Source organism: Mytilus trossulus, chromosome 1 (assembly GCF_036588685.1).
Source record: "Mytilus trossulus isolate FHL-02 chromosome 1, PNRI_Mtr1.1.1.hap1, whole genome shotgun sequence".
Classification (NCBI taxonomy): domain Eukaryota; kingdom Metazoa; phylum Mollusca; class Bivalvia; order Mytilida; family Mytilidae; genus Mytilus; species Mytilus trossulus.
The window spans coordinates 73,586,098-73,600,786 of record NC_086373.1 but is presented as its reverse complement, the minus strand read 5'-3'; the positions used below and the strand labels follow the sequence as shown (position 1 = coordinate 73,600,786).

The following is a 14,689-nucleotide window of genomic DNA, read 5'->3' as shown; positions in this document are numbered from 1 at the left end:
ATTCTGTACCTCCTGACAAATGAAATCTTATAATTCCTTGGTTTTACCATGAAAAGTGGCACAAGCATAGTTTTTCTTGTTAAGGCGAATCTAGTTTCTTGTACAAAGTTTGTATATATATATAATAATAGGACTGCACAAAGTTGTATCAATAGTTTTCTAGCTCTTTGAATCTGAAAAAAAACGTATACCTGACAATACAATTTTCAAATTGAACCAATGGAAGCAAAGCAGACATTACAAAACACCAAATGCTGACATTAGCTTATTTGTCCATTCAGTCAATACACCAACAGATATCATTAGCTTTTTTTTTAACCATTTCTTCACAACACACATAAAAGGGTAACAACAGGGTATAGGCCTTACAAGCTAGGAGAGCCAAAAGCAACAAGTGAACATATCAATGCTCTATGGCCATACATTAATTTGTGGTTCTTTGCATTTGTTCTCATTCTATTTTGTTAAAAGAAGTTTAACAAAAAAATCCCCACACACCACACAATAGATATAGGAAGATGTTGTATTAGTGTCAATGAAACAACACTCAACAACATGTTGAATGTGTATATTTGAAATGAATTGAAATGAAGATTTTTTCAAAATTTATCCTCATTACTTATTATTTATTTTTACCTCTGAATAGCAATGTTTCTTAAATTTATATTCAACATCTAGGGCACACCATATGAGGTCATGTTCTGCATTTAACTTTTCAAGATTTCAAACTTTTCTGTGACTTTTTGTTTCTGAAAGATCCTGGACATTAAAATCTTGTGTGGCCTGATGGGGGAGGGTTTTGACAGTAAATGAAAACAATGATATTATATATATATTTATTTTTTTGTGTTTATTTTGCCAGTTTATTTGTTACTGACCACATGTATTCATTCATACATAAAATAACAGTATTAACTACTCCACCAGAGGTTAAAAAGTAGGAGTATCGAACTTAAAAACAATCATCTCATTAATTTGGATTAAACTTAATTTACCAGTAAGATTCTTTGGAATGTCATTAAAATACTGAGAACAAGTAATATCATATAATCAAGACAGTAATATCACTGACATACGGCTAGTTCAAACGCTTTATTTGGTGACCAGTTAAATAGTCAAAATACAATTCTATTTTTAACACAACTGCTTTACAATGAAAGCTGTTTTATCTATTAAACTGTATCTAAACAAGTTCACGTTTTGCCAATTGGTAGAAGAGAACACTTAAATTCCACTAAAACATAGAATTCCTTTTTTTTAAAACTTGTATTTAGAATAACTGTGTATTAGAGAATTTATCAACTTTTTGCACTTTATTAGCTTAGTACACACCTGGTAAATGAAATTGCACTAGGTTAAATGTGAGATAATTTTCTGATGTATTATATCATTAATATTCTTTTTTAAATTAGCCACCAAGATATAAACCATCCTTATCTTCCTTCATCCAGTTAGTATGATGATTGTTGATTATTAAAACAAAAATTTCCTTGTCTGCTTTATGTTTCTTAGCATTTATACATGCTTTTTTATAAAATAATCTGTTAATGTAAAGTTAATAAATGAAGTATTGTATGATGAAAACCAGGTATAAATCTTAGTTCCAGAAGTTCAACGGTACAACCTACATACAATTCTGGACAAGATAGTACTGCAAAACAACATATGAACTTGTAATCATAACCTTAACCATGTCAAACTTACTGATATCTCAAAGTTCTAAATAGCTGATGGAGTCTTTTCATTGTAGCCCAATTGGTGGATGTTTGTTAGGGATTCTGTATTTAAATGAATGTTGGAGGGTGGCAGCCCCCTTTCCCCTTATGGAGCTACAAGTATGGTTAATGCATTTGTTTTCTTTTTAATTACAATGTACTATAACTTAACAATTATCATAGGCTGTGGACCACAAACATGTGTCTCTAAAAAGAACAATGCCTTAATATAAGGTATATACATTTTTTTCATATACACATGTCTGTGAAGTGACATGTCTTGGTCTTTCAGTTAACTATTCATATCAATAAATGTGCCTCTTTTTTTTTTTTATCAAAACATTGCAGAATATATATTTCAATCACTTTTACAAGAACTGTTCAACTTTAATCCACTTTATATTTTCCCCCATACCAAATATGTCTCAAAAAATTATACAGCATAATTTGGTAGGAATTGATTATTCTTATTTGCATATATAATAAGATATCAAATATGTCTTGTTGGCATATTCTATTACATCAATCTCTTCTTAACAGACATCAACAGCATTTACAGGCAGAAATAATCTGAGTTTTAGTAGAAAATAATATTCTTTATGATTACAAGTTCAAATGTTTTGTTTATCAGCATCTCAGATCTCCTTCCTTTAAACATTTCCTTAATATATTGATTACCAAGTACTGTTTCTTTAAAATTAAATCAATATAAAAAATAATGTATCATATATCAGATCTGTGTAATTAATTCAACATGTGTCCTTACAATCCTGAACAAGATCCTTGTTGACATGACTTTTGCTTGTAAAGATAAAGTTAAACAAATAAATATTAAAATTTTAAAAGCTTTGGTTGAACGGTTCATGAGTAAATGCACGGACAACATTAGGTTGCCGCCCACCAGCCACCGTACATCTCCAAATCAATAACCGACATTTTTGTCACAAAAATCTGGTTAAAAATGAATACAAGATTCAAGAATGCAAAAGTTATATCTCTTTTATCAATCTTTTAGCACTTAATTTTAATGTAAAATGAAAGATATTTTGGGATTTTTTCTCTGTTAAAAGTCCTAAATCATATTGCATTTTTCAAAGAGAAGAAGAAATAGAAACAACAAGAATTTCATTCAGGATAGTATTATAGGACATTTCAATTATGAGTTAAATGTTGGAAAACTAAAATTAGATATATTAAAAAAAAAGTTTTTTTACAATAGAAAATAAAAAATATCAGTAATTTTAAAATTAAAATAAAACTTGGAGACTTTTTAAAGTTACATATATATATTTGTAAATATTAAGCTTCTGTTACCATTACAAAAATTCACAAGGTTGTATAAAATAGTTTTCATCAAATAAATACATGAAATATGTATAAATTACTACTTCGTTAATATCTTGCAATTTTTTTTAATAAATGTATCGAAGATTTTACATTTAGCATAAATTATTTGTATTTAGACAAAAGTTCCAAATCCTTATTAATTTCCAAGGAAGTTCTCCATTGAATCATACATGTATTTGTAATGGAAACAGTATTTATACTTAAATTGTATTTATAATCTGCTTTCTGCAATACTGATGTGTTTACAAATATGTAAAATGAAAAAAAAAAGCTTTAAAGCCATTCAGTAAAGCATTCAATTACATGCTAAAACAATTATAATCTCATTAAAGTATGTAAAATTAGTCTGAACATTATATTAGTATAAAATTATTGCAACAATAATAATATTCAAATATTGCAACAGCATGAAATCTGTTTTTTTTAAATGTTCATATTTAGCACAGCTTTTTTCTGATCATGGAAAAAAGGTGTGCAACAATTGTTTTGGTACTGTCACCAAGTGCAGACCTCATTCCATGATAGCATGTATGGAACAGCACAAACAAGACTCACAGTGAATTAAAATGGGCCACTGTCACATTGTGTCACATAACCACCATCCAAGCACACAACTTGCAACATTTAAACACATACAACCTGAAATTGGTGCTCCAATACACTACCCTCACCTATTTGTTGGATTGTAATTCTGTGAGGATGGCGTTCTCGACTGTTTATGAATTGGGTCACATTTCAATGGAGTCAATGGTTGATATTGAGTATGTTTTGTAGTGGTATGCACTGATTTAACAACACGTCCTCCTGAAGCTGTCTGCACTGAATATTGCACATGTGTACTTTGTGACTGATATTTGGGCATACTGGCACTTTGACTAGATGAATCATAATCTCCTTTCCTTGTTAGATAAGGGGATTGTGTTCGTACTGGCGTAGAATGATTTGAAGGTGCCATAGGGTAGTGACTGTGACCTGATGAAGATGATGAATGTGACGGACTGTAGTTAGGGTGTGGATATTTATGTACAGAATTATAACCCGTTGACCCATCTCCACTATCGGTTGAATGTTGTGAAGGAGAACTACACCGCGATAATGAGTCACCTAATAATTGCTGTTGGTAATTCTCAATCATTCTTTGTCTACGTATTTTTTCACTATATTTATAAAAGTCTGACATTTCAAATGGTTTAGATACTAATTCTACACTACGATGAGGTTGCATTTTTGTAACAGTTACAACAGCACTAGAATTGGGAGATTCCACTCTTTTAGTCATTATACTACGTTCTATGTAAGGGCTTCCTCGCCCACCTTGTCTTTTTCCTTCATAACTCCTAGGACTATAACAATGAGGTTCACTGCTCTCACGATATTCCTGATTGGGACTTTGTATAAGGGGAGATGGCTCCGTGTGAGCCACATCATTCCAACGACCATGCTGTCGTCTATTATCTCCTTGTTCCTCGTGTCTAACTGGCAGCTCAATTAAATTACTTTTTTGTCCCGTTAAATCATATTCGGATTGAGACGCCCTTTTACTACCATATTTGGAAGTGTCAATATCGGACAGATGACTTATACTTGCATCACTATCACTATGTTGTCTATCACGAGGCTGCCACGTTTCATTTTTACGTCTGGAATTACGTTCTAAACTTCCATAGTTTTTTGGATTACCAGTCTTTCTATAACTGCTATCTAAACTATTATGGTTTGCAGCTTTGTCCTCGAATACATTTTCTAAGCTCTCAGAATAGTTTTTATTTGTAGGTGTTTTTAGCTGGTCTGAACTTTCATAATGTGAAGTCTGTTGAGTAGTTAAATTATACATATTATTAGCTGAACTAAAGCCACTATCCTGACTTCCCGTATAGTCTTTGTAGTTGTTAACATTTTCATATTCTGACTGGTTTGACATATTACTACCAGATGAATGGCTCCGGTTGGTTAGAGGTGTGTAAAGTTGGTTACTTGACTGTGATCCTCCACCACAATCTCGAAATAAAGCAGGACTAAAAAAAAAAATGACAAGTTCTTCACTAATGTAAATTAGATTCATTTTACAAGTACTTCCTGCTACAAAAACATGTATACAATAACATGAATAATATGTCTTTATATGCTTACTTAAATGGTGAAAAGGGTATTTACATAGGCTATGTTTTAAAAGGTATTTATAAACATGTTATTTGAAAAGTCTAAATGCTCATCTCATACAGTCATTACTTATTGACTGACTTATCATATTTTTTGAATCCAAATCACACTTGTATAAAATTTTGCAAGCCATAATAGAGAATCTATTACTTTCAAGCTAGATTTAACTTTGTTTCAGTTTCAGATTTCTTTTATCTCTATAAATCATCTATAATTGCTTCCTTATACATTTTATTCATATTAGACACCACTCTATTGCTGAGGATGGAAGTTGACCTCTGGATTTCTGTTTTTTGTGTCATTGGATCACTATCTTTTTGACATTTCCCTTTTATCGTCTTTTATTCATTTTGGACATCAATCTTGTAGCGGATGGAGATTGACCTCTACATGTCTGGTTTTGTTTGTTTGTGTAAATGGATTGCTGTCTCAATAACATGTACACCACACTGCTTTTTATTCATATGAAATGCTAGTAAATTTTTCAAAAGATGGAATTGCAAAATTTTATTCTATTGTATGTCTATATTAATTTTTTATGTACTAGTTCTCCTACACTTCTTGAGAGAACAAAACATTCCATGTAAACCATATCCCATACCTGCTTAATGTTGGACTTAAAGGTGGCCTACTTTCTGTTGGTGACAATTCTCTGACAGTGTTTGAGCGTTGCATTGGCGGATGTACTACCTGACGACTAGGCGATTCCCGTCTAGGTTTCTGTGAATGTGGATCATCATTGTCATTCATCTGTAACAGAAACTGAAGAATAACGTGGACGTTAGCATCCACTATAAAGAAAGCAAACAGAAGAACAAGCACACTACATGTAAACCATTCAGCAGATGGAAGGATCAGTATTATCTACTTTTTCATTTCCTTAATTTGATTACATAGTTTTATAAACTCATTTTATATAATGGTTTTATACATCTAAGATAACACTATGCTGTGATCACATGGATAGGTTCTACTACATACCGGTAGTTAATTCCTGTATGTCAACTGCTAACAAATAGTCATAGACTATACAATTAAGTTAATTGTTAACCAATCTGTGGAGATATTTTTGAATGAGCAAACTGGCTATCCATTACAAAATGAAAAATAAAACATTCTGCTGTATGGTTTTAAACACATGCTGTCAGTTAAATGGAAATAAACAGACAAAACATGCAAACAAACGTGCATAAGGAAATATTGTTTTAATAACTCATGCTTAATTTCTAAATAATATGTGAAACTTTTGAATCTGTGATGTTTGTTAGTTTTTAAGAGGGGATAACATTGTATAGGAATAACAGATTTACAGCAGAATGCATTGATTTAGTAGGTAAAGATAAAATCTTTGATTCGCTTGCTTGAAAGCTGAAACTGGAAGTCATCATTATGCAAGGTATACTACCCTCCTTTCAAAGTAGTCTAGTCCTACAGACATATAGATTGGTTATCTGTCAGGCTAGTCTACTCTTAAAGAAGGGTAGTACACCTAACCTAATAACGACTTCACAGTTCAGCAAGCAAGCTAGTTAAAGATAATAACTTTTCCTACACACTCAATGCATTTTGCTGTAAAGTAGTTAAATAATCAAAGTGATGTTGTGCAATTTTCCTTTTATCAGCAAAGTCAAAACTAGATAACATGAAAATCCAATCATGCACTGTAACAGCTACATATAAATGAACTTATAATCAACATGGCTAGTTTCACACTATCTTCATTCTTATTTTATTACTTAATTTTTCTACAATATATTGATTGGTGTTGAGTAATTTACACTTTTTTTTCTTTCAAAAAATATTACATATTCTACTAGAATATAAAAACAATTATTATCTGTATATAGATTATCAAAATGAATCACTACACTTTGAAGTATTTCATATTATAAAGGAATACATATCAAGCATTCTATTTTAAATACTTACAAAGCTTTGGTTTCTGGACATACCAGATTTGTATTTTCCTGCAATTAAAAAAGTTAAATTCAATATAAGAATTTACGTTGTTTAATTCATGATATGAACAATTCAAAAACCATCATTTGTTGCATGCTTTTGCTCACAGAAATATAAGTGAAGTAAATACAAATTTTACCGACATATTTTAAAAGGAATTCATGCATCTGAACTCACAAATTTTTCTGCTAACTAAAAACTTACAGACAGCATGCCAGACATTCATGGTACAATAAAAAATTGGTTGTGATTTGTAAACAAACAACAACATTTTTATTTTATTTTAAAACCAAAATTAAAACGTTATTTTTTCCAATTCCTGTTTTGTATCTGAATCAATTTGCATATTCAACACATAGTCACTGTATAACATTAGACTACAATATAATTTATGATGAAAGCACTTTTTTTTCAATCTTGTATTGTGACTGTTTCTTTCTTCTAGAGTTTTGGTGCAAAAAGCAAAAAAGGTGTAAAAAAAAATCATAATTCAGAAGGTAGGTATTACTAAATGTATAATAATTTGACTAACAATTTTCCAGATGCTGATTTGCTTGTTGAAAATGTCTTGCTGTAATTTGCTGTTTAACGTGATTTAATCTTTATCAATCTTGACCAATTTACGGGAAATAAAATGGGACAGATAATTTCTGCAATGGTAACTTATCTTGTACTGTTGATCTTTTTTGGCTATCAACAGTCTCTATTTTGACCAAAAGTCCATAACTTTTTAAGGGCAATTTCTCAAATAAGGAGTAATTCTACTGTTGTCAGATTTCCTCATGTAAAATGCTTTTCAAGATAATAGGAAATATTTGCATTTTGTCCATACATTCAATTTTTTGCCATGCCAGTCAAAATTATTTGACAAAAATGTAACACTACCATTTTCAGGTTTGAATATAACTTCAGAGGATACAATTTTGATAATATTATAAGATGATGCTGAAAACAGATGACACCAGACAAAATGGATGGCAATAGTTCACACTGGGTGATTTGGTCAGATTTGCTAGCAAAAGGTGATTTGAGAATAGCAACCTAATTTCACCATGAACCAAAAGACATCAAAGGAAAACATAAGTCATGAGATTGCTGCATCAATTCTTCTAATATCAGTAACTTTACTTCAATGGAATGTCAAACATGTGACTATTAAAAGGAAATTAATATTTTTTGATAGTTGCATTCTGGTCATTAAGAAAGTTCCAATTGAGAGAACAGGGAATCTATTTAAATAAAGGTAATTAAGGAGTGCATAACTTCAATCAGAAAATGCATTTTCCTGTAATTAGAGTAAATGGCTCCATCTATTAGTTATCAGAAGATCTTATCTGATTTTTCGATGCAGGATTGAATGTTTTTTGTATGTAATTAAACAAGGATTAGTCATTGCCTATGTGTGTGTGTGGTTATAAATCTTATTTAATTATCTGTTAAAGCATCTCCTCATCAACATGCAGATGGGAATACTTTGTTTGGGGTTAAATTATAGTAAAATCATGTGATTCAGTAGACAGATTTTCGAATATGAATTATGATGATGATAGTTTTTTCATCAATTTTAAGCTAAGAAGGTTTCACTGTAATTTGAGTCATAGGGTGAAATGTACTTTTCAGCAGAGTGTAGAAAATTATGTTGTAAATGGAGTATATCTCATGTATGATGCAATGTTCACCTATGACATAACTACAAATGTATCATAAGAAAGAACTTGTATAACAATTCACATTAAATTTATGAATTGTAAAATAAAGTTCTGATTTATCATGAAAGGTCTAGTTTGTTTACATTCTATACAGGGTATAAAATTAGCATAGGACCACAGGCCAATGGCCATTAAAATCTGGTGTGGGCTACAGAAATTTATGCTTTTCTTGTATAGGACTATGGTTCTAATAGCACACATGGCATTCAATTATTTTTATTTCGAGTCACTAAGAATTCATATTTACCATTATTGATATAAAATGATTTTTTGGCAAAGGTATTAGCTGTAATCTTGATGCAACTTATTAAAAAATTGGTCTCATAATTGACTATTTGAAATGTTTACCAGGTGCTACATGTGCTAGGTGATTCAGAATGAGGTCATGATTTAGGATGTTACTTTCACAGTAGGATGTTACTTCTGGTCCAGATAAGATCGGCACTTTACAAAGCAGGTGTTGAAGAACATAAAAAAGCTCTAAGTTTCCCTATGTGTTGCATGTTATTATCATGTCTGAAATGCGCAACTTTTCTGCCATAAAACTGTGTGGTATCTCTGATCATTTAAAGGTATATTGATGTTCATTAGTCTTCTGATTTAACATTACAAAGGTTCTTGGTTAACCAGTTGTATTATTGTATGTTACATACAGAGTGACTACAAGGAAACTTTTAAATGAGGTCTTGATAACAGAAAGCTTCAAACAATTTTCAATATTTTAGCAAAATTGAAACTTAGGCAAAACAAATAAACAGGAAGGTGATATTTTGACCCAATAACTCCTCCAAAGAGACTATGATTTATAGATTTAATCCTTGACCATCACCGCACATTAAATACCTAATATCAGACCTTTCAACATATACCAAAATTACATGTTGGAACTTTTTTTTCATAGCTTATTTTTTTTATTGGTGAATTAATTTCTAAAATACTTGAACTCCTTTTTCTTTTTTTTTCCCTTTTATATCAGAACTCTATGTCATTACATTCTCTGCATGAAAAAATCAACTCAGGGTGAAGTCAGCTGACAGTAAACAGGATGCGAAAGTAAAACAAAATGAGTGTAATTTTTGAACTTGAAATCTATTGAAGCATGTCCTTTGCTTTTATTGGCTTATGTGAAAGACTTGAGAATTGCATGAAATGTGATGTGATATAACTTTTTAAACCTTCACATTGAAACAGCAACAACTAAGGAACCCTCGAATAAGTTTATGTTGTAATAGTGACCATGAACTTTACTATGACCTTGATACTATGAGCTATATTGTGCATGGTGATGTTTTCTTTGAAATGATTAGATGTTTGTGATAAGTGGAAGTGAATTATTGCATTGTAAACTGTAATGTCAACAATTGAGTTGAAAATGAAAAATATATTTCTTGGGTCTTTATAAATGTTACTAGCACCAGATGATCTACCGAGTATATGAATATATGAATATATATAAATGCAGAAGTATGTTTGTATATGTAAGCAAAGATGGAAGAAAGAACAAAGATATAATATGAATATATAAAATGTTTATTAGAAAGACAGTAGAAAAACTAAATGAGAGATGACATACAAATACACAATATGATTCAAAGTTGTTCTTCAATTAATTGGTCCCTGTTCAGTAAAACTGTGATGGATAAAATCATCAGTCAATAAAAAAATCACAATAAAAAAATGATAATGAAACCTTATGATCTGAAACTGTTGATTAAAACATGATTTAAAAAAACGAAAAACGATGAGCACTAAAATATCTAAGGTTCATTCAGGGATAAAACATTTGTGAATTAAAACACTTTTGATGAAAATTTGGTATGTAGCAAAAACATCAAGTGATTCTATGGTCTAAAACTTTGAATCATATCTAATAACAAGCATTGAAAATATCATGAAATGTTTTAAACTATCCATGATATTTATCAAACTTCACCACATGCAAACAAACATTCATACATACATACATACAGCCATTCATGCAGACACAAGCAAACAAACATGCATATACACACACAAACATTTAAGACAGGATGTGAAGTAAATACACAAGCAAGCAATATAATAAGCAGATGCACAAGTACAAACAAGCAGACATACATATAAAGCAAAGCAAGTGTTATTATGCATGATAATGATTGTCATGATGAAGAGTTATCTCCCATGAAGTTTTTCTGATTATCTTTCTTGGCACTATTGGAAGATTTTATCAATAAATTAGTATTAGCACATTATTCACAGTTCATAACAAAATTGCACAAATTGACTAGACTCTGCTTTCTGTTGATGGATGACTGGATTTCTGGAACTTGTAGTGATGCCATGATGCACGATGTGAAACAGTAATGTCATGTGGGTCTGCGACAGTAGCATTAAACAACACAGTAGAGTCCAACATAGATGTATCAAACTGACGCTTAGCTACCATGTCGTGGAAAGACTTATTCAACTTACTTTTAACTGAATACCTGTCCCTGAAAGACTTATACAAACGACTAGTAAAAGATGACTTAACCCGGCGACCGTCACGGATAGACATGTCGTCAAGGAAGGCGTCTGAGAAACACTTGTCAAGTTCACACTCGTCTAAACTCTTGTTAACACAGTACGTACCATCGAGTGGAAGGGTAGAGTCACCTCCCTTGCCATCAGCTAACTTCTTCTCCATCTCTCTTAACTGAAATAGAAAACATCTACTTAATGATATGAAATTACACTTTACAAGTTACAAATAGTAATACATGAAAATACACTTCATAAGTAACAAATACCCATTCATAATATTTCTTATGGTAATGGAACATCAAGAAAAATGCACCAGTTTCTTTTCTATGAACCCTACATTTTTTTTATATAACTTTTAAGTATTGTTCTCCTTTACAAACTAATATTTAAAAGGCTGTATGATTCTTAGAATTAAAATTATTTAGTAAGGGCACTGCATTTGAATGGTTGTCTCATTGGCATTCATGCCACATCTTATTTTTATAGTTATCTCATTGGCAGTCATACCACCTCTTCTTATTTTTATAGTTATCTCATTGGCAATTATACCACATTTTCTTTATAGAGTAACAACTAAAACCTACCTTTTTCTCTGCTCTGTGGAATGAATGACGTCTCTGTTTACGAACGTACTTGCTGACAGACTTGTCTAGTGAGAGACGGTTTGCTGCCTGGGTGATCTGTTTCTGTAACTCATACTCAAGCTCTAGCTTGGACAAGGACTCAGCCTATAAAAGTAAGATTTACATTACAAATAGGAATAATACAAAAAGTATGCACAGATATTAAGACAATGAACTTTTTAGCTTTTAATTCATAATAGACATAAAACTTTACTTAAAATATTGGGAAAATTACATATAATTTGAATTACCATTGCATCACTAAATAAAACTATTCTAATAAAGTTTTTCATGTAAATGGCAAAAGATTTAAGACTATATAAACTTTTCACAAAAAAATAAAATAACAAACAACTAGTAAATCATTTATAACAATGTTTGCACATTGTTGAAGGTGTACTTATGTTGTTTACATCCTCCTCATTTGGACTCTTATGATTAGTTGTCTCATTGTCAATCATACAACATTTTGATATTTTTTTTGTGGTTGAGCGGCACATTAGGGTATTTAAGTAATGTTTTAAATACCTGTTGAATGTATTATAAAGGTCTCTTGTGAAAAGTTGTCTCATTGGTAATGATACCACATCTTCTTTTATAAATGTACTACACATATACATATATAAGAATTTTAACTTGTAGTAAGTATAGTTATCAAAACATACCTGGTCATCTTGTACTTTTGATGCTAGAGAGAATGCTGTGCCGACACGGCGTCTGATGGCAGGAGCCTGTTCCCCTGTAGCAAGAGGATACTCTCTCGGTAACCTGCCTGTCAATTCCTATAAAAATAAACAAAACATTAGTAAGATTATTAAACATATAACAATTTCATAAATAAGGAAATACTTTAAAAATTAATTTCTTAAACAAATCAACTACATTTACAATGCTATAATCTTTAATTCACAAAAACTTTGAAGAAATATGGAGTTTATTTTGTCTTTTACAAAAATCCAAACAGGCTATTGACTAAACAAAAAACAAATGACCAGCACTTACAGGTATGTTATAATCTTATACTCTAAACATTAACTTTAACATTACAGCATATACTAATAAACAAATATTTAAATGATACTTCTTGTGGATGATAAGTGTTGCTCATTGTTGAAGATCTCATCATACTTTATTTATTATGAATTCATATCTCTATTTAATTATATTATAAATAGAAATATGTAAAGTGAAAAATGATTATTCTTTAGTAACATTAAATACTAATTATTTTACAAGATTGCTCTACTTGAATACGTATAATTTTAAAGTACCCCATCATATTCAATCTGTATCATTTGGTCTCCTTTGAAGAGTTCTCTCATTGGCAATCATTACATATCTTCTTATTTTAAAAAATAATTATTAACTATTTTTATTATTATTAATTAATAACTTACCCCTTCTTGCATACATAGTACTTTGAGTTCTTCTGTCTTCTTGCGTAGCTTCTCGTCTAAAGCTTCTTTTCTGGCTTTTAGTGCTTCAAACATCTCTCTTTGTGCTTTGATAGCGTCTAGTTGATCTAGATTTACTGAAAAAGGATATAAAGATTAAGAGACAATATTTAACCTAAATTTCTCATTCTGTCATTAGAGCTTGTGATTATTGCAGAAATGAGTTACTGTAAATTTTTACCTGTCAAGATGAAATTTGACATAACACAATCAGGTTAAAATTCTACAAATTTCTCAATATGCCAACAGTTGTTTACCTTATAGTTTGTGGTTATTAACTGCATTCTTTATATAATTAAGATTAATAAGTCATAAACTAAATGTTTCACCTAAAAATTACAACACATATTATATATACTTACAAAAAAACAAAAACATTTTTTTTAAAATGTTTAAAAATTCAAATTAAATTATTTAAAACTTGAAATAATCAACATATACAATTTGCAATAAAATCAAGTTCTTTTTTTTAACTTACAACTTCTAAACCAATGTTTACAATACTTTCTCCCCATCCAGAATTTATAACAACAAAGTGATGTACAAGTGAGTAATGTCTAGTTCTAATCTGGTAAGAAAATTTAATTTCCTCACTTTAAATTAAGATTCTCTCTAACGATAAAGATCTCTAACCAACCAAAAAGTAGTAAGAAACAGTTGCCTCTAACATGTAGTAATCTTATCAGTTAAACCAGATATCAATTAAATCATATGATGATACTATGATTAGTTGTTTACATCAAAGGACCTGGATAATCCATATGTCTTATGAACTTATAATAATTTAGTCTAGACAAGGTTTACAATTATGCCTTTGGAATATTCATGTACAGTATTTTTTGTTAATCCTGTTTTCAGTAAGTTTCTAAATTGATCAAACAAGCTGTGATATTTTGATAAGACTGCTTTGGGGTCAAAAGACAAAGTGTTAAAGTTAGAACATTATTAACTGGATTAACATGATGGACTGATATCAACGTTATTTACTTTGATATGGAATATATATACTGTATTAAAAAACAATGTGCAATATTTAATCTATTTATAGGGTAAAAAAAATAAACAAACACAACTATTTTTAAAGTAAGAGGAAATTATTTTAAACACATTTGTCAGTACAGGATATGCTTATATGTTATTGAATTAACAAATGTCAATAAAATAATAGATTATGCATCAGATGTGGTAATTGTCATTCTGTGGCATTATATTTTTATTAT

At 30.3% G+C, this 14,689-nt stretch overlaps 1 protein-coding gene across 5 annotated transcripts in view; it reads right to left on the bottom strand.

The window, feature by feature from the left end:
- LOC134684518 (FERM domain-containing protein 4A-like) overlaps positions 1 to 14,689 on the bottom strand; it is a 74,079-nt gene that overhangs the window by 3,303 nt on the left and 56,087 nt on the right. For 4 of the 5 annotated variants that reach the window (XM_063543836.1, XM_063543824.1, XM_063543811.1 and 1 more), the window contains 7 exons: positions 13,413 to 13,546; positions 12,681 to 12,797; positions 11,977 to 12,120; positions 11,501 to 11,564; positions 7,152 to 7,189; positions 5,824 to 5,984; positions 3,734 to 5,077 (listed from right to left, as the gene is read on the bottom strand). In XM_063543836.1, coding sequence (XP_063399906.1) covers positions 3,734 to 5,077; positions 5,824 to 5,984; positions 7,152 to 7,189; positions 11,501 to 11,564; positions 11,977 to 12,120; positions 12,681 to 12,797; positions 13,413 to 13,546 — 2,002 coding nt within the window. The remainder of the gene's footprint in view (positions 1 to 3,733; positions 5,078 to 5,823; positions 5,985 to 7,151; positions 7,190 to 11,500; positions 11,565 to 11,976; positions 12,121 to 12,680; positions 12,798 to 13,412; positions 13,547 to 14,689) is intronic. The other variant, XM_063543817.1, reaches the window with a different exon arrangement.